Here is a 21,047-nt window from a genome sequence, read left to right on the forward strand (position 1 = left end):
AGCGCCGGCTGAGCCACAGCAGGTCCCAAGAGCACGGACGACAAAGCATAAACAGTGGACTTCATGTGACCCGTGCAAGATGATGAATACAACATCTGGGTTATTACACCCACAGCCCCAAACAGCCACCGCAGGGAAGTAGTCGTTTTGTTATTCACCTGGGCAGACCTTGATGGAAAGGGTTTTTTTTTTTTTTTTGTTTTTTTTGCGTCTGATGCTATGTACAGTATAAAGTAAGCCCTCTCCTGTTATTTTCACATACATGGACTTTGAATCTGTAGCCATCGTTATATGTCCTTCCTCCTACTTGTTTACGCAAAGCCATTTACATGAGACATTAAAAAAAACATTATACAAAAAGCAAATTTGAATAAAAGCGTAGAAATAAACAGATGAAAAACATGATGAAATCGCAGCGATTAGAAGCAAAGATTAGACCCTCAACATTTTTTTGTTTTTGTTTTTTTTTTTTCTTTTCAAATCAGCTCGGCGGATAGGACGTCTAATGCGAGAGCGAGAAGAATTCTGAAGAGGCTAATTAAAGTCATTGAAGAGAGCGACTGTCAAAGTGCATCCATTCCTCCCCGTAATTTTTTTATCAGCCCGTCCTTCCCCAAATCGGCTTGATGAATAGCCGAGGTCAGACGTGTTATCGGAGGAGCCCTGATCTCTCATTCAGCCCATTACGGACGCCGCCCCTGTGGCACACGGTGTCATTTGCCTCTTAAAGTGAATCTCGCTGTCCAAGCCGATAATAGAACCTGCGTTTCGCCAGCGGCCCCCCTTTTTCAACCCCGGTAAAAAAGAAAAGAGTGATAGGTCACTGGCGTGAAATTTCAGCTTTTCACCGTGCCATCCAATCGTTCGGGGCGCACGTGTTGGAGTCGGGTGCAGAAGACGAGGGTGACCACTGACTTGGTTCCCCTCAGAAGAGCGGTGAGAAGGGCGTAGCTTTTCCTTTGGCGACAGACTTAGGAAGTGAGCAGTGGGACGGGCTTCAACTCCTTTGTTGTTTTCCATTAATACTCGGGTTAAAACGAGGACACGGCCGCAGCCGCCTGGTCAGTGTCTAGACGCCCGTGAAACAACCACCCGCACGGTCCCTCCACCTCATGCACCACCTTGGAAACTCCTATACTGTGTGTCATGAACTGCAGCTGAAATCTCTCCTTTTGTCCCGTCACCCCATCTTCTCCTCTTTTATCCATCTTCCCCGTTTCCTTTCCTCCTCCTCCTCCTGATCCTCTTCCTATCTGTCTTACCTTCTCCCTTTCTCCTCTCCTTCACAAACCTCCTGTCCTCTTTCACTTTCCTCTCGTTTAACTGTTCTCCCCTCTCCTCTGCTCTCCTTTCCCTTCTCCTCTCCTGGCCCCTCTGCATTCCTACCTCATTTTATTTCTCCTCCATCCTCCCCTCTCCCCTCAACTCCTTTTTCCTCTACTTTCCTTTCCTTTCTCCTCTCCTTTCCTCTCCTTTCTCCTCTCCCTTCTCCTCCCCTCTCCTCTACTCTCCTGTCCTTTCCTCTCCTGTCCTCTCCTCCCCTCTCCCCTCAATTCCTTACTCCTCTCATCTCCTATCCCTTCTTCTCCCCTCTCCTCTCCTCTCCTCTCCTCTCCTCTCCTCTCCTTTCCTCTCCTCTCCTCTCCTTTCTCATTTCATTTATCCTCCCCTCTCCTCTCCTCTCTCCTCTGTCTTCCCCTCTCCCCTCAACTGCTTTCCTTTCTCCTCTCCTTTCATTTCTTCTCCTTTCCTTTCTCCTCTTCTCTCCTCTCCTCTCCTCTCTTCTCTCTTCTCCTCTCCCCTCCTTTCTTCTCCTTTCCTCTCCTCTCTTCTCTCCTCTCCCCTGTCCTCCCCTCTGTCTTCCCCACTCCCCTCTCCTATCTTTCCCCCTCTCCTCAATTCTCCCCTCCTCTCTCCTCCCCTCTCTCCTCTCCTCTCTCCTCTGTCTTCCCCTCTCCCCTCGACTCCTTTGACCTCTCCTCCTTTCTCCTCTCCTCTCCTCTACTCTCATTTCTTCTCCTCTCTCCTCCCTCCTCTCCTCTCCCCTCTCCTCCCTTCTCCTCTCCTCTCCCGTCTCCTTCCCTTCCCTTTTTCCTCCACTTCTTTGTGCCCTCAACCCCCCCCACCCCCACCCCCCACCCCCCTCAATGGCGGTGGCTGACAGTGACTTTGCGTCCAAAATGAAAAACAGGCAGATGGGCTCGTCGGGGGGAGGCATGAACATGACCAAGAGCACGAGCATCAGCGGCGACATGTGCAACCTGGAGAAGACGGACGGCAGCCAGTCCGACACGGCGGTGGGCGCGGCGGGCGCCGACGACAAGAAGCGGCGCTCCAGCATCGGTGCCAAAATGCAGGCCATCGTCGGCATGTCGCGCAAGAGCCGCAGCACATCCCAGCTGAGCCAAACAGGTAGGACCCCCATCCCGGACCCCGCCCCACCCCCCTCAGGTCCCCAGCACAGCCCTCAACACCAGTGGTTGCTCTGAGGTGCTGTCTCTCTCTCTCTCTTTCTGTGATTAAAGCTGCACTTCTACCTCCCAGTGTTGTGTCTCTCCCTCCAGTGTTCTTCAGTTAAGGGCTTTGGACTCTGCAGAGGGCACGGAAGATGGCATAACTCACCCCTTTCCTTTCTTTCTTCTAGGGAACGAGGCGCCCAGGAGGAACGTTCACTTCCTCCCCTTCTCTCTCTCTTTCTGTGTATATATGCTTTGTTTCTTTTTTTTTTTTTTCTCTTTACGCTTGATGTCTCCACTCCAGCTGTGTTTTTGTGCATGTAGCCGAGGTTGTAATTACTGGCCCGCTCGGATAGTGTGTAGTTTCACCTCGCCGCTGTAGCTGCTGCTGTCAGACTGATGACCTCAGCGGGCGGTGCGGCGTGGGCCACCGCCACGTTTCCAAGCAACGACGCGTCTAGAAGCTGAAACATTCGAAAGCACGTGTGCGTTAAACGTGCGGCCCCCATGTGAGCTCTGCTGCTCCGAGAGAGTTTTGCGTGCGCTGTCTCATTTTGTTTTGTATTTGATTTTGGAGCAGAGCATTTAACCCAACGCTGTTTTTAAAATTAATCTCATGGGAGTGTTGAGATGTTTTATTCCTGTCTTTGATGTGTCTGCGAGGAACCTGACGAGCGGTTCATTTCCTCTGCTCCTCTTAATCCCTTTTCCCACCTTTCGTTGGGCACCCCTGTGGCTCGGCGGTGCATCTCCCCGCTGCTCGGCCCCCTTGTTTATCTCTCATCCTTTCGTTTAATTTCATCCATCCGTCTGGTACGGCGGTCAATAATCACCTCCACCCATCAACCCTGCGATTTGGCTCAGAAAGAAAGCAGAGGCCGGGATGAAAGCAGTGGATGGATGGATGATGGATGGAGGGTTGGATGGGTGGATGGATTGATGGAGGCCGATAAATGCGTGTTGGCGGGCTCACGTGGTGGCACTTTGCGTTTCCTGGCTGGTGATTCGAGTGACAAGCGCTTTCCCTGCCTTATCTGTGATGTTTTAATCATTTCTCCTCGTTGCCAAAAGTGCAGCAAACAGCAGCTCTGCAAACATCTTATTATAATATTTGTTAGTCGGTTATTACAGATTATCCAGGACGCATGTTGTAGGCCAATAAGGTTATATCATTGGTTTTATTTTAGGGAAATTTTATCTAGGTGAAAAGGATACATTTTTGGATATTTTTATTTTGCGGATGACATTTAAAGTTTTAAACTTTGCACTGCTTGGCACCTTTTTCAACTTGCTGGCAGTGGTAAAGTTTTTATTTTTAGATACGACTCTGTGTTTTCTCATAAGTGAAGGCACAAAGCTGCGCGCGCGCACACACACACACACACACACACACAGACTTATTCACACAGACATATGCTCACATGGCATAATGCTGAGAGGTCAGCATCTCTTAAGAGCATATCAATATTTCACCCCGTGCTCTCTGGTGCATCAAAAGTCGTCCTGCCGTCCCCCCGTCCATCAAGATCTAGAAAGGCTTTAAGGCCCCGCAAAGTGAGGACACTGCCAAGCTCCCCTCTGCCCTACTTTGTTGTCCTTTATCTGCGCAGAGAGGTGTTCTCTTTGCTGCCAAGTGGATGTGGGAGGTCATGAATTGGTTGGGCGGGGGGGGGGGGGGTTGGCAGATGGACCAGTCAGCCAAGAAGCACTAGTCTGGCAACGACAAACAAGAGGGTTGTTTTTATTTTTCATAGAAACAGGGAGGTGTTCCCAGGTGGGCACCCTTGACCAGAGGTCAACAGTAGATGGCCTATTTAGAATACAATGATTTTGTGTGTGTTTGTTTGTGGGGGCATACATTAGGCAACAGTGTTTGAAAGCACTTGCAAGTTTTGCCTGGCGTTCTTTTAAGGCCCATTTTCTTTGCATCCCTCCCCTTCTGCAGTACGGATGGGAGCGATGTCTTTTACTTAATGATCAGTATCTGCTTTGCTATCTTCTGGCGCCAGCAGGGGCTTCGCGGGATGTAGTCATTCAGTAACAAATATGCGGAATCAATGTTTTGTGTGCCATAGTAAAATGTAAAATAGCTCAAAATGTTAACAATCCCTATCACTACGCTACAGGGCCGGCTGCTTGAGTACGCAAATATTTAAAATATTTATATATGTTCATTAATCTTTGGAGTTTTGTGGCTTGAAAGTCTTAAAACATCAGGCAGTGTGACCTTGTTCTAGAGAGTGAAAAGTCCTATGAGGCTTTACTGTCGTTTGTACTGCCTGACATTTTTAACAAATGAACAAATTATGTAAAAAAAAAAAAATCGTTCAACTTGATTGCCAATTGCATATGCTAATTAACAACATATGCAAATTAACAAAATACATATTTTTTACAAATTAAAAAACTGTAAATGCATGTATATGTAAAATGTATTTTTGTCATGTGCCCATACTGTATATTTGAAATCCTCAAACAGCATGAGATCATATATTCTGTCGACATGTGTGTCGCAGATTGTTTTTGTTTGGTGCTCACTAGAGTGTGTCTGTGTGAGCATCACATGACCATCATGTGAGTGTGTGTGTGTGTGTGTGTGTGTGTGTGTGTGTGTGTGTGTGTGTGTGTGTGTGTGTGTGTGTGTGTGTGTGTGTGTGTGTGTGTGTGTGTGTGTGTGTGTGTGTGTGTGTTTGTGTGTGTGTGTGTGTCGCAGTCAGCTTGGGATTGAAGCTTTATCAGTGCTCCACGGCCCATCATGAGCAGCCTGAAGTGTCAAAGTGATTTATGACCCTGTGTTTGTCCTCCTCCACCACTCAGCAGTCCTGTAGTCCCTGGTAAATAATGTTTTAATAGCCGGCTTATTCCCCACGCACACACAAACACACACACACACACCACCACCACCACCACAACAACAACAACAACAAAACACTGCTACACAACCTGACTCAGCTAAAATGATGCTGTAGTAACTAAGATCTTGCAATCCAAAGGAAAATGCATCGCCATCACTCACTCACACACACACACACACACACACACACACACACACACACACACACAGAGTTATTCATGTCTTAACAAAAACCCTAAAGTAAGATTAGAATTGGTGTAAAATGGGTCATGGGATGTCACATCAGTCCCGGTGTTCCTGTTGAATATCTGCTCTATCTTTTATGCAGACTGTCTTCAAACGTCTGCCGATGAAGAGATTTGTCCCAATTTTCCCGCTTTTCACATATTTATTTTGCATCATTATCGTCCACGGGCTTTGTTTTGTTTCGGTACTTTTGTCATTTTTTACATCTTGCGACTGCAATTTAGTTGTATTTTTCCCCCCTACCGTGCCGCGGATGGCGGGGGTGCGTCACAGTAACTGCTTATTCTTTGCTTGTATTTTGGATGTATTCAGCAGCTTTTCCGCAGCCAGATGGAGGCGCTGAGAATGATTAAGTGTGTGCATTCATGCGGAGCCCCCCACCCCCTCACACCCCCCACCTCCGCCCATTTAGCTCGCTGCTCTCCGCCTCGAGAGCCGCAGATCTGTTTGTGTTCTCCGTGTGTCACATATGCCACTCTTAAAGTTTCTATTTCTTTTCTTTTTTTTTTCCTATAAGGCCTACAAAAACGACTTTTACGTGGATAGATTAATGGCACTATTGAAGCTGAAGTGTATTTCTCCTTCCCTAGAAGAGGTACCGGGACTGTAACATACTTGTATTTTCTTTACTCTGCATTTAGGAATAATAATGGAGTCTTATCAAATCGTCCCGATGGTGACCTAGAAAGAGAAGCATCAGCACTTACACTTTGAAAAGTGGCAGCTCCTGTGGCTTTGTAACCAGTCACCGAGGCTTGGGAGGTCAAACGTGCAGAATACACTGGAGATTGGCCTTTAAAGCGCAAATAACACAGATTTCGCGACAACAAAAAAAGCTGAAGATTGACGTCATTGTGAAGACTTTGGAGAGCGTTTTATGGCACAGTTGTAATAGGCTTCTGTTGCGCAAATCCCTGACTGTACCCGGCTGCACTTCCTCTTCTGACCCACTTTTCTGTCTGTTGCTCAAAAATGTATTCCCATACTGACCAGGTCTTGAGATTTGGGTGCCGAACTTCATGTCTTGTGTAAACAAATTTGCAAAGAAACATGTGGTCAAAATTGTTTTCAACCATGAGCAGTCACACAATTAAAGACAGTGCTTGTACAATTTGGCCTAGGCCTACTTTTCTCTATTAAAATAGGCAAGTTTTGTATTGAAATAAGCGAGTTGTGTATTAAAATTGGGAAGCTTCGGTTACTATGTTACCCGATGAGAGTTTCAGCCGTGAAAATTCATCAGAAGCCACAACATTACAATTCTAAAGTATTGAGTATTGATACAAGAGTATTGAGTCATTCAATTTAGAACCTTGGATCTAAAAGTCATTTTTGCCAGAAGTGTCACGTTAGTACGACCATTCTCGGAATAATCCCGTAAACACACGGATACCGCCGATACCCCCGCCGAGCTCGCAGACACACGCACTGATGCACACGGCGCCGCCTCGTTCTCCGGACCGACTACAGATACGTGGTTGAAATAGCTGAACTTTGCGCTGGGAGCCGGGGTGATCCATCTTGCACGTCGAGCTCAGCAGCTCCGGCGCGATGCGAAGCCGCTAATTAATCTCCCGGGGGGGGGGTGGGTCAGAGCCGGACGCACGGCTCTCAGGATGATGCATGGAGGGAACGCGGCAGCACAGGTACGCCGAGGCACCGCGCGCCGACCGCCTCTCCCCCCTGCTTCTCAGATCAGCCATCTCCGCACCGTGCCCTACATGAGCTACATGAGTGGCCCGGGGTGTTGCTTTCAAAATTTTCAAACACCTTGGAGTTAACCTTTACTTAGCGACGCCTGGTGCGTCAGGGTTTTTTTGGGTTTTTTTTTTTTTATACATCCCTTTTGATGAAAGGAGCCTTTTGTAAACACGGCCGTCGATCACTGCAGACTGCGTCCAAATATGTTCTTCTAGACGCCGTGTCCCTGAAACGGAGCCCAGCTCTGAATCTGCTAAACAAAGATTTAAAAAAAAAAGTTGGTGGCTCGTATTTGTTGTGCGAACATCTGCCAGTCTGCCTGCTGCTCTGAATGATGGCGACACTCCCTGGATTGTAAAGTTAAACAAAGCAAGACACCAAACAAAGACTGTTCATAGATATTATAACGATATATTATATATTATATTAGATATTCATGCACTGATGAGATGAGATCAATGGCTGGCAATTTGCACATTGGATCAGCTCAGTAGAAATAAAGATCATCGAGGGGAATCAGGATTTAAATGTTGTCATTTGGAGTTTTTCTCAAGTGTGAGGGTTAACAGAGATTTAATGAGTGATGGAGAATGATTGATGAGTAGTATGATCTTTTTGGCTTGGTTATTAATGTTTTCTTAATGTTATTAAGAGGGAAGGTTTGGACTGTTGCATTGGGAGTGAGAAGAGGTCACCTAGGAGTGAGATGGGAGTCAATGGCAAGAACAATGCCTATTGTTCCAAATTCAGTGAGGTTTGGCACTAAACAGTGATAACACGATAATAAACAAATAGTGCAGAATTGCAAATTTCACGATCGTCACCAAGTCACACCTCCTTTATGCATCCTGGACTTGACACATCGGTCACATCGAAATGGCGGTATTAACTTCTCTGTGATGACTCTTGTTTGTATTTGAGTAATTATCGATGGACAATCTGTCCGAGTTCATGTTTAATCATGAGATATGGCATAAACATCAGAGCTGCTTGGATTCATCCCTCCCTCCTGCAGGGCACAGCGTAACATGGTACTACCTGCCTGACAGACAATGTACTTTAAGGCAATCTGATGAATGAACTCAACACAATGTTCCTGTTTTGATTTGTTTTGTGTTCCATGCCATGGACTAAGAGGTTTGTCTGGGATTCAGCAAACTCGTGAGTACGACACGGTTCGTAGAAAGTAAACACTTTGGGCTCGTCCGTTCGTCGGACTGAGCCAAACACGTACGGACCGGGGACAGAGCCGCGATGGCGAGGTTTGGCCGACGCTCGCCAAATCTCATCGTGCTGCCGCCATTCGTCCGTGCCTAGCGGCAGCCGGCGACTCTGCGGTATTGTGACGGCGCAAAAGTGTTCCTCACCGATGCCCCCTGACTCTCTTAGCACGGCAGCATCTCGTCTGGTCCCGCAGAGCCAAGGGGGTGGAAATAATTATTAAACCCACTTTTGGATCTGCCAGTGATAAATGCACTGTAACATTTGTCAATACTGTGCTTTATATAGTTCACACTATATACTTTAGATGTACAGTAATTACAAATACTAGAGATGTTAATATGCTATTATTCTCAATTCAAAAGTTCAATCATTTTGTTTTGACATTAACAATTGATTGGTTAATGGATTGTTTATTTCAGACTTATTTAAGAAACAATAGATAAGAAACACAAGAAAAAACCCATATTCTATATACTCTTAATGTAATTGATCTACTCACATAAATAAATAAATAAATAAATAAATAAATAAATAAATAAATAAATAAATAAATAAATAAGCAAACAAACAAGCAAATAAATAAATAAATAAATAAATATACATATCTAGATATACAGTATATATATATATATATAGATAGATACATACTTAGAAACATAAGTCCATATTTGGTCATCTCGAGCCCAAGTAATTTAAAAGCAATTGCCATTCTCAGTGAAACAGAGCTACTATACTATCATTCCATGTTTTCATATCATTCAAAGATGACTTGGTGATATATCATCTTGAATTTACTTCTCTTCTTACTTTGTTTGAGTTTCACAGACCATTCCACTGACTCACCCTCCATTGTAATACAAATACAAATACTCTTGTGCGGTGAATGGCGGAGAGTATGCATTGTTTTCTGAGTCAATAAAATTGTTATTCTAGCATTACTTTACTTGAAGTTCTACTTGTAAATAGTTTGTTTCAGTCCTGTCTTTCAGTGCTTAATCTTTCAATATAACTACCTAACTATACAGTGGAATGCTCGAGTTGTACTTGGTAAATCGCAATTAAATGTTCTACCAACTACCATCCCGTAGAATACTGATACTGTATCTGGAATGGAGGTGTTGACAGCGTGTTCCATCATGTCGGTTTTGACAGTTTAAGCAGTTTCGAGCCTGATGGGCCATGCATGTCCCATGAAGAAGATCTGCACCAACATGAACATACAGAGCAAAGGAAATGACACATTCCCTCACAGACCATTTATTTCATCTGAACTGACTAAATGTGGCCTCAGCTAATTTTTTGGGGATTTCTCACCCACTGCCGCAAGCTTCCTCTTTTCGGTCGAACCGTCTTCAGATGCTGACAACTGTCAGTCAACCAGGAAAGCTGGTGAGACATGTGTTCACTGAGGCTTTGTGGTTATTTGTGTCATGGATCCCGTGCGTGATCATCTTTATTTTTTCCTGTCCATAAAAGTCTATGGGAAACGGCCTTAATTCCCCTTTCGGCGTGAGAAATTATCATGCTGCCTTGACACCGTCTGCGCTTCATTTCTCACACGCGCACACCGCCCAATTTCTGCGTTCTCCGCTGGTTTGTTTTGAAGGGAGTGAGAAATTGGAAATATTAACCGGCCCCAAGCGCCAGCCCTATCCACTTGGAATAATAAATGCACTGCAGAAAGTGCTGTTAAAATACAGCTGCATCCCCGTCGCCTTTCAGCATTGGCAGCATTTATGTCCCTTCTCTCCGTATGTCCCGTCTCACTCTTGCTCTCTCTCTCCTCTCTCCGTTCTGTCTCCTTCTCCTCTGTCAGTGGTTGATTTTCATACTTATGCTTGTCTTGGTTCACAGCCAGGGAACTGAGCACTTCTCTAACCTTTCTACCATTAAGCTTCGACTTATCACACCTGCCACTCCTTCACGGAGGTGTGAAGTGGTTGGAAGTGACTGGGTGTGTGTGTGTGTGTGTGTGTGTGTGTGTGTGCGTGTGTGTGCGTGTGTGTGTGTGTGCATGTGTGTGCGTGTGTGTGTGTGTCGGGTATTTGTGTGGTTATTTTCCGAACGCGTGTTGAAGCACGTCTCCATACATGTTAAGGTTCTAGAGAGACCTTTGAAATGTATTTAAACCCATATTGCTAAATTCAGCCCCTCACGACTCACTTCATTCATCAATTTCAGTCGGGGATAATGTACAGCTCATTATCACAAAATAAACCCAACAGGATGATCAAAATTCAAGATTGAAGAGGTTATATGTCACATACATCAGGACCCTAAAGGGGTTTATAATACACTGAGAAGGAATATTGATTTCAAATTATTTTTTTAACTAACTAACTAACTAACTAACTAACTTAAGAGCTTCTACTAAGAAAAATATATCCACAACAACAGAAGGTACAACACTGAACAATGTAACAAACGATTCAGCCTCCAAAAACAAATACACTCGCTATATGATGAATGAGTTCACTGTTATTAATGTGAAATGGGACATATCTGCTTTCATCTCTCTGAGTCTTCCATTGTAGTTTCGATGCAGCATCACAAGACGTTGCCTCCGCCGTAACTAGTGGCGTGAAGCGGCGGTTGTAAAACCAGGCAGAGAAGTGGTTGCCCGTGACAACGGTCATGATCAATCAGATCAGATCATTATTCAGAAATAAAATATTATATAGAGTATTGCATCGGACCGTGCAGTGATGTGATGCAACTTATAAGGTTTGCCCTGATGTACTGTATGTCTGCACTGCACAGCGACACTCGCGTCCGAGGCGTACGGGAAGGGAAGCTGTACTTCCAGACCGCGGGACTGGCCTGCATCAAGTCCGACAGCAGGAATGCAGAGGGAGATCATAGAGATCGAGAGAGAGACCGAGAGAGAGAGATGTTGGTGTGTGATTGTCTGTGTGCCTGCAGGTACAGAACATGCTCACGTGCCAGTGTCAGCAGCCTCCATTAAGCGGTGTTTACACTCCCATACCGCCAGACTCCCGCTCTGACTCTGCGCTGCGCTTCGGCCCATCAATCAGTCGAGCCCCCCCGCCACCGCCGGCCAGACGGGAACATGCGTACCGCTTCTGGGAAGTTACGCCGTTTTGTTGCTGTTGTGGAGGGGGGTGGGTGGTCGAGATTCCTGGTGTCTGAGGCGCTGCTGTGATCTTGTTGGGTCATACGTTGTTTCGGTGGCGGCGGCGTCGATCGGGAGCCAGATGCCCTGGACAGCGAATCCCGCTTAAACTCTCTACGCGGCCACGTGGAGAGAGAGTCCAGAGGGTGCGAAAAGGAAATACCATCGTGACTACCTATTCTCGTCGTCCGGAGGCTCGTTCCGGAGGCTCGGACGCACTGGATAGACTCTCAAACGTGGTTCATGCGTCATCAATCCTGCGTTAGGCAGCAGACGGGCATCGTTTTTGCATTCATTAGGCAGCAAACTATAGAAAACATAAACAGAATAGTCGCTCTACCCTCCCATTGCCAAGCTTTTGGGAACTGACCACATAAAAGACAAGAGGGAACACAAAGATGAGGAAAGTTCGACTGTCTTTTTTCTTTTTTCTCTCAATAAAGAATTCATGTTTAGTGTTAACCGTGTTATAAATATCCCTTCTCCAGTTTTCACACGAGGTGTGAACATGTGTCTGATTGCGCTGCAAAGCCACAAGCCGCGTTGCAAAGAAACAGTGGTTGTGCAGGAGCAACACGTGCAGAACTTGTTGATCGCGTGAGTTCGCGTTAAACATGTCCACTGCTGAAAATTCAGCATTGTTAGGGGTTATTTATTTTATAATGACTCGCTGGCTGAACGATATCCCATACTTGTACCTTTAAGTGTCCAATAACCATTATCAACCTTTCTGCCCTTTGACTGGGTGACGCACGTGCGCTCGGCAGTTGCCCTTCCACCAGTAAGGCAGACTGCCTGTTTTTAAAAGAGTGTTTACACCCCTTTTCATTTTATTATTCTCACCAAGCAATAAACATCCTATTGAGCCTTAGATGGCCTAGATGTCTGTCTGTTTGAAGTGCTCTTTAAAACACTGAAAACACTGTCAATGTGGTGTATGTGGCGTATGGTGCAGTCGTTCAGTTGTACTTAATAATAATAATAATAATAATAATAACTTATATAGTACTTTCAAAACATAACTTGCATAGTGCTTCACAAGGTAGAAAAAAGTTAAGAGATGTTTAAACAAATGAAATGGGTGAAAATAATAATTTGAAAAGCAAGACAGGATCACACATATATGAAACTAGTAAAAGGAAAAATAAAATGGTACTCGCATACACTCCGCTGAGGGTCAGATTACAAAGTTTTTACAAAGAGAGGTTTTTGAAATTTTCTGGTTTTCGTTTTTTTTCCCAGCTCCTGCTCCATGTTGACCTAGAAAAGCCTGCATCTAAAGGGGACGCAGTGTATTGAGTGGGAAGTAGGTTGCACATTCTCTGAGAGATGGGTGTTGTCTCCGGAGATAATACAAGGCAAAGTGCTAAATTTAGGATCGCACAGAGCGCCACACTTGGCTCGTCGTGAGCCCAAACTGCCAGTTATCCCGAGCAAGAGGGGTAAAAAAAAAAAAACACACAGTCGCAGTCGGTTCCCGGACAGAGAGAAAAGTGTCGCAACAGCGAGCGCTTGATCCCCTTGTATAAGGTTGGAACTGACACTAGAAAATGTGAAGTTTTCGTTGAATGTAAGTTCATTCAATTCTCTGGTGTCAGTTCCCCTCGCAGACACGACCCATAACATTAACATTGAGCGGAAGCTCATGGACCACATGCGAGAAACAGCTCTTTCTCTCTCTCTTCACTGTAGAATTACCTACTTCTATTGTAAATGGTAGAAATAGATAGAGCGTTCAGAGAAGAAGCATTTCAAACAGAGGGTGTTTTTTTTTTCCAGATTGCTTGGGAGTAGCGTTTGTGGCCCAAACAAAGGTCAGTTCAAGGACAGATATTGTCAGCCGTTGAGGTGAATTTTCATCCCTTACAACTGTCGAGAGGCCCTCTTAAGGTGTGTTGTGTTTCGCCAAATGCACGGAAAGCGCGGAAATAAGCGATGCTGTCGCTCTGTATGTGAAGGCGCAGCACGTGAATTGCGAATGGCCACCATGTGTTCGAGTCCTGCTCCGCGGAGCGGCAGCATCAGAAGAGCAATGCTGCTGGCGGATGCTGTGACAGCTTGTTTTTACAGGGCAATGTGGATGTGTGTGTCACAGATGGGGCACACACATGGGGGGGGGGTGCAATGGAGGGACGATAGAGAGAGAAAAGACAGGGACAAAAGGTGAAAAAAACAAGGATAGAGAGTCTTTTAAAAAAAAAAAAGAAAGAAAAGGAAGGGGGGGTAAGAGAAGAACCGGGGGGGAGCGGAGAGCTGTATCTCCGGGTAGAGCTCCTTCGTCTGGAGAGCTAACCAAGGTGCGCCTGTGAAGCCGGCCCCTCTGATTGGAGGAGAGGGATGCGGCTCTCCCCCCTCCTGCCCCCCTCCCTCCTGCGCAGTGTTAGAAGAGGGAGAGCAGCAGCAGAGACGTCAAGCACGCAGACAGCTCCGAGACCCAGCAGCCGAAGCAAGCGTTCTCCTAAGCTCCGGCAAAGGAAGCTAGATAGGGACCGGGACCCCCACAAGACCTGACCCACTACAGCATTTCCCTCTTCCTATTAGGGCTTATCTGACTTGAAAACAAAATCAGCCAAAAAGAAAGGGGGAAAAAAAGATAAAGCCGATATCTGCGTGTTCAATTCCTGCCATTGAGAAGGACAGCGAGCGGTGACCATGGGCAGGCAGGGGCACGATGCTGCTGCACCGGCTCCGGGGATGCGGATCCAGCGCTCCCAGAGCAAGATGAGTCTGTCGGCATCGTTCGAGGCTCTGGCCGTCTACTTCCCCTGCATGAACTCCTTCGATGAGGAGGACGGAGGTAAGATGCTCGCAGACGCAGTTTTCGAATGGGGCGCTGGCAGTGGGGGGGGTGGTTGGGATCGGCAGGGGGAGAGGAGAAGCAGTTGCAGGGCTCGGGAAAGTGGCGAGGCTGGGGAGTTGATGGGGGATGCGGAGGCAAACTGAGCTCCGGTAATGTGGTCGACATCCAATGTCAAAGTACTCATCATCTTCAGTGTAGCTGGTTTAACCAGTGGGTCCTGTGTGTGTGTGTGTGTGTGTGTGTGTGTGTGTGTGTGTGTGTGTGTGTGTGTGTGTGTGTGTGTGTGTGTGTGTGTGTGTGTGTGTGTGTGTGTGTGTGTGTGTGTGTGCGTGTCTGCCTGCGTGCATGTTATGTTCCGCTGCAGCTGCCTCGGTCATTAGATAGCCCTGCTTCGCTTTCTACTTAAAGAATCGTTGGCTAGAATACTGTTCGTCCAATGAGGATGTTTGAAATAATAAGATGTTGCCACGAGGCAGCTAGGCAGTGTGGCACATCCTCATTAGAGCTAATCATTATTAAGTTTGGGTGGTAGTGCACATCCTTAATGCAAATACAACAGCATACCGTGGCTATCTCTCCTAATGCCGTTTAGCACGATGGATGGTGAATTTTCTTTCTTCCAGAGGTCAGACCATAGGTCAAGGATTAGTCTCTGCATATGTCAAGGGGAAATTAGATCATGGGGACACATTATCTGTTCTGAGCAATGCCTTCTCTGCCTCTTCCAAAGATACAGATCTTTGATTATCATAATGAGATAGTCATATCATGTAGTTGATATTAATATTATTGAAAATATTCAGTCCTTGACCGGATTGAAGAATTCCTATAATTTGGCATTACTCTAACTCTAAGTAATGACCCATCAGTATAATGCACCTTCCCATTATAGGGCTACACAATTTAATCTACTGAAATTCAGCTTTCTTTTCTCTCTTTGGCACTGTTTTACCGGCCTCCTCCAGCCACCCATTGAACATTTTCTGTGGGCACCACCGACTGCTTCTCAATCCCAAAAGCCAAGCAGTGCTTTGGTGCAGTGACCCAAGGAAGAACGGGGCCTCGAGGCTCTGAGGGAGGGTTTCAAACCAGTCACCTTCTTGTCACAATATAGTCCCTCTGAGAACGATTCCGATCGACGCCAGTGCAAATACAAACACCGCAGCACAGCGGGCTTCTCCTTTTATTCCTCCTAGCGTAGCGTGGCCTTCATTGATAACAGGGAGGCCGGCCTCTGATTGGAGCATCACACCCGCAGGTTGCTACCGACGTCACGGCTGGAAGGAGAGAGGGGGCCGGAGGACAGCTGGAGAACTGAGATTGCCGGGTTCTCTTTTCTGTCGCTGTCATCTCTGCAAGTTATGACAGGAAGTCGTCTCCGTTCTTTCTCTCCGGTTGATGGGAGATAAGATGGAGTAAGGATGAGGGTTTTTAAGTGATGTGATAATGAGGACGGACTGGGAGCATGCTGATGAAGGCCTTTTCAAGGCATTTTAAGCCTTGAAATGGTACATTTAGAATAGCCCTTTCGTTTTCCATATCGGCAATTATTAAACCCACTTCCTTTTGGAAGGTGTGATAGTGCTTAGGTTAGTCATCTGATAGAATGAATTGATCATAACAATGATTTTGCACCTGATTTGTTACAGTACAATCTGTATTGAGACTGAAGTTTATACCTTGACAGTCATTAAGCACAGCAGCAAATTCCAAATTCCCTGCGGGCTGAAACCGGTTTTTTCCCATTGCTGTATATCTTTACATGGGCGTGAATCCCGGCGCTGTATCATATATTTTGGAGTTTTTGAGACCTGTGCACTCTACTGTGTAACCTTTGGCCAGCCTGCCGAAATGTAAACACTCAGAGGCAGCAGATATCCAGCTCACATCCCAAGCTTTCGGGCGGTAACATGGACCACGGGAGAGCTGGCTGACTGTATCTGACAGCAAATCTCAGCTCTCTGTTCTCTTTTATGTTTGTCGCTGAATTTAAATTTCTGTGAAAAGATTGAAATGTCTTCCCCCGTGAACAAAGTTGGAGATGCAAATTTGCTATTTGAATGTATTATCTGTGTTGTGTTGCATATGCATCGGCACTAGAACGGACTGCCTATGTCTCTACAGTATGTATGCAAGTATGTAGTGTGTGTGTGTGTGTGTGTGTGTGTGTGTGTGTGTGTGTGTGTGTGTGTGTGTGTGTGTGTGTGTGTGTGTGTGTCTGTGTGTGTGGATTGGGTGGATTGGGTGTGCCTGTGCGTGCGCCAGTTGTCAGCCACAGCCACGTGGCCGTAAAAACAGAGGCTGTCGGAGGGTTTGGGGGGAAATAAGTAGCAAACAAGGCTAATGTGGGAAGTCAGCTGTCGTCTTGGATCAGCTGGGGGGTGACGGGGGGACGCTGGATGTTGGTAGGTAGGGACCGGACTCGGGATCCCAGCACGGATCCCAGAAGACCCCCTGCAGGCAGCCAGCAGCGCAGACCATGTGAGCGCTGTACTTTGTGTTCCACTCCATGTACGCGGGAAATCATCATCTACATACAAACACACACACACACACGCACACAGACACACAGGTAGGACGTTTGTTACAGTAGAATGGCTGTAAGGGACATACACACACCACCCGCCACGACTCAGCGGAACTTGGTGAATCGGTGTCCTTTCATCTTGAAGATGATTTTGAAGTGGATCGTTCCTGCCGACGATTGGTTTCTATGAGTTTTCCACTGGATCAGGGTCGGGGACCTCGGTCGCATAACTCGCTTTACGAATCAGTCATTCAGATTCAAAGTCACGTGTTTACAAGCCTCCCTCTCTCTCTCTCCCTCTCTCTCTCTCTCTCTCTCTCTCTCTCTCTGTGTCGTTGTTTTGTGCAGAAGCGGGAGGGAAGAAGTTGCGCAGCACTATCCAGAGGAGCACGGAGACGGGCCTGGCGGTGGAGATGAGGAGCAGGATGACTCGCCAGGCCAGCAGGGAGTCCACCGACGGCAGCATGAACAGCTACAGCTCCGAGGGAAAGTAAGTGCGCCGTCCTAGAATGTCGTCCCTTCAAGTGGGTCGGCTCAAATGCGACGGCTCTACTCCACGGCGAAAGTGCAGAATATTTAATGTTTCGCTCAAAGCCCATTAACTCTTAAAACCTACATGACGACACGTCCCGGATGACACCCGCTGTGACTTCCTCTCTCCTTCCAGTCTCATCTTCCCCGGTGTGAGGCTCTCCTCAGACGCCCAGTTCAGTGACTTCTTGGACGGCCTCGGACCCGCCCAGCTGGTCGGACGACAGACGTTGGCCACTCCACCCATGGGTGAGACGGAGGCTACGAAACTCGTTGCCCACTTTTCTCAAGCATCTCCGACGGCAACCCCTGAACGCCCGTGAATGCGTGTTTTTTTGCAGGCGACATCCAGATCGGCATGGTGGACAAGAAAGGAGCGCTGGAGGTGGAGGTCATCAGAGCCCGCGGCCTTGTGGGAAAACCAGGTTCCAAGGCACTGCCAGGTACCTTCGGCTTCCTTCGCCGTCAAGGAATATCCCCTCCTCCATTTATCCGACAACCTTTTATATCGTGGACGTTGTCCTAACGTTCACTTTCTCTCGTCCGCAGCGCCATATGTAAAGGTCTACCTATTGGAAAATGGAGCCTGCATAGCCAAAAAGAAGACAAAAGTAGCAAGAAAAACCTTGGACCCTCTTTACCAGCAGCAACTGCCGTTTGAAGAGAGTCCGGGAGGGAAGGTTTTACAGGTAAAGGCGGCTTCCCTTTGGAGGTTCAGCAAGTAAAAGCAGCTGTGGAGATCCATCCAAATCTTTTGAACGGTCTTTGATTGTGTCCTGAAGATCTCCCCTGTTCCTTTCCGCAGATTATCGTGTGGGGGGACTACGGACGTATGGACCATAAATCTTTCATGGGCGCAGTTCAGATACTATTAGACGAGCTGGACCTGTCCAACATGGTGATTGGCTGGTTCAAGCTCTTTCCTCCTTCCTCACTGGTGGACCCTACTCTGGCCCCCTTGACAAGAAGAGCTTCCCAATCCTCGCTGGACAGCTTCTCTCGGTCATAGCAGCAAGCGGACTGGTAGCATTGTTGTAGCAGCCAGTGTTGAGGTACAGGTCGCGCCCCCAGTAACACTGCATGCTTGATGTTGTGTCTTCTGAGCCTGTTTCTCGGGGGTGTGAACGTGACCCTGTGTTTTGAGCAAAAAAAAATAAATTTGAAAATGGTCGCGCCAGCCGAGGGGGGTGGTGAGGGGGGGAGCGCGAGGCGAGCGAACCCCGGTGGCCGGAAAATGCCAGGCGTCCGTTGTCGCCGTTTTTTTTGGAGGAAGCTGGAATGAACTCCTTAGCACGAGGAATCTTGTCAAGTTCCAGGTTTTCATCCAGTCTGAAGCCATGGGGAGGGTGGGGTTGGGGCGGGGCCGGGGCGTGGGTCAGCACTGGGAACCACACAACCCAGTTCTGCAGGAGCCCTTTTTTGTTTTTTCTTTATTGAATGACGAAAGAAAAGAAAAAAAAAAAAAAAAAAACAACAAATCAATAAATGTTTTTTTGCTTTGACCTTTGTTTTTTTTGTTTTTATTTGTTTTGTTTTTTTGTTTTGTTTCCATTTGTTTCCTTTGATGTCGATGTACTTGTATCTGAAGGGAGGTTACGGCGTCCCTGTCCAGAAGCTCGGTCACGCCACGCCAACAGACCTTGCTGTGCAGTCGAGGAGGAGGTTTTTTTTGGAGACCACCACTTGGGGACGGGCGCATCAACCGCGCGCCCCAAACCCGACACACCAAAACGCCCCCGATAGCGTACGTTCTGGTAGATTCCGGAAAAGAATCGATGTTAATCGATGGCAATACAGAAGTGGCTCTCTGAATATAACGTAAGGATCAAAAAAAATACCCAGAAGAAGACATACAGGACCTGTACAAGAGAACATCATTCTCTCTCTCTCTCTGTTGATATATTGTATGAGATTTAAATGAGATTTTTTTTTTTCCTCTTCCTTTTGCATGGTCACAAATTTAGCTGAATTTAAAAAAAAAAAATGAAAATTTATTTTCTTGAGGCTGCAACTTGCAAAAAAAAGAGAAAGAAAAACAAATAAAACAGATCAGCCATTTTCAACAATTTATATTATTTTTAACGGTAAATTCACTAGTGCATGGTTTTCAAAGGGGAGTGAATGCAACAGCGTGATTAAAGAAGAATAAAAAAAAAAAAACACAAATTGTTTATCATACTTTGGACCACTCAGAAGTCTGTGTTTTGCAGACATCCAAGAAAAGGGAAACTTAAAAGAACATTTTTGGAGTTATTTAACAAAGAAATATGTTTATGTGACAAAAAGTGATGATGAAAATAAATGTAAATTATTTATTTCATTGTAAAAGGCACACGCCTTATGAAGATAAACATTATGTGCAAATTGTACATGTTTCTCTCTTTTCCCCTCGTCCCAGGGTACTTCTCATTGTACTATTCATTGCTACCATCGTTCCGTCCCCTGTTCTCGTCCAGATTTTCGGGACCGTCGGTTCTTTTACAGTTCTGTATGGTTTCAATATTTCTTTCATTTGGGATTTGATTTGTTTAACAAGCATGTTGAAAGGGACCTTCTGCAACATGGCTTGGGCACACCTTACAGTAACTCAGCATGTTTTGATAAAGATGATATTTGGAATTTTTGCAGTTTCTTGTACAGTGCATGTCAACTCCATTACCCCCCGCCCCCCGCCCCTGCCCCTTCTCACATTAAAATCCAATTCTACAGCAAAATTAGTTATTGGTCTGAATCGACCAATTATCAAAGTTTTAACAAAAAACATTCCACCCTGATGATCATATATTTTATTTTGTTTTTGGACAAAAAAAAAAAAAGTGACATGGAGAATATTTTATATTTAAGAGGTTGACGAAACAGTTGTGATTGCAAGTGTATTTTATTTCAGTATTGTCGACTAACATGCAAAAATGATCTGTATTGATACAAGAGGTCTATACCCAATCCCGAGACAGTAAACATGCAAAGAGACGGATGTTGTTGAATATTTCAATTTACCAGGCACTGTTGGTAAAGATGAGCTAATCACAAGTTCAAGTAACAAGGGATATTGCCACACAAAATGCTTTTCTTCTCGTTTAATGAAAAATGATATTAATTTACTATATTTTTGTTAGTTTATTTAAAGGCCAAGACCAGTTAATTTTTATTTTATTTTCTATTTTTAGTAATTATTAATGCTTCCCGCATCTGGGAAGTATATAAATCTTATAGTTGCAGTATGTCTGAATGAAATTTAATTGAGGCATTATTCCTTTTCCATAATAAGCTGATATGTTTAATGTCCATTGATAAACTTTGTTGCTGTAACAAGCTATATATTTTGTTTATTTATTTGTTTACTGTACATAACTTTAGATGTCAGACTTTAAGTAAACAAGCAAACATGAATAGATTGGTAGAACCCTTTGGAACAGAAATAATGCCTCAAATGATGACAAAGACATATGTTGATTATCCTTTTGAATGCCTTTTGATTTGATTTTATTTTTTTGGTGCAATGTGTTAATGCCAAGGCTATGTCTTGGTAAAGTATGGTTGAGTACAGAGATTTATGTAAGTTATTTTTCAAATTA

General features: G+C 45.7%; 1 protein-coding gene across 1 annotated transcript in view; it reads left to right on the plus strand.

Moving 5' to 3' along the window:
* rims2a (regulating synaptic membrane exocytosis 2a) overlaps positions 1 to 18,481 on the plus strand; it is a gene marked incomplete at both ends in the record, with an annotated part of 136,497 nt that extends 118,016 nt beyond the window's left edge. Inside the window, 6 exon segments of the mRNA XM_080005848.1 lie at positions 2,165 to 2,412; positions 17,290 to 17,431; positions 17,609 to 17,721; positions 17,814 to 17,915; positions 18,022 to 18,161; positions 18,278 to 18,481. Coding sequence (XP_079861974.1) covers positions 2,165 to 2,412; positions 17,290 to 17,431; positions 17,609 to 17,721; positions 17,814 to 17,915; positions 18,022 to 18,161; positions 18,278 to 18,481 — 949 coding nt within the window.
* Between the last annotated feature and the right edge of the window lie 2,566 nt (positions 18,482 to 21,047).

Source organism: Zeus faber (genome assembly GCF_960531495.2).
Source record: "Zeus faber genome assembly, chromosome: 8".
Taxonomy (NCBI): Eukaryota; Metazoa; Chordata; class Actinopteri; order Zeiformes; family Zeidae; genus Zeus; species Zeus faber.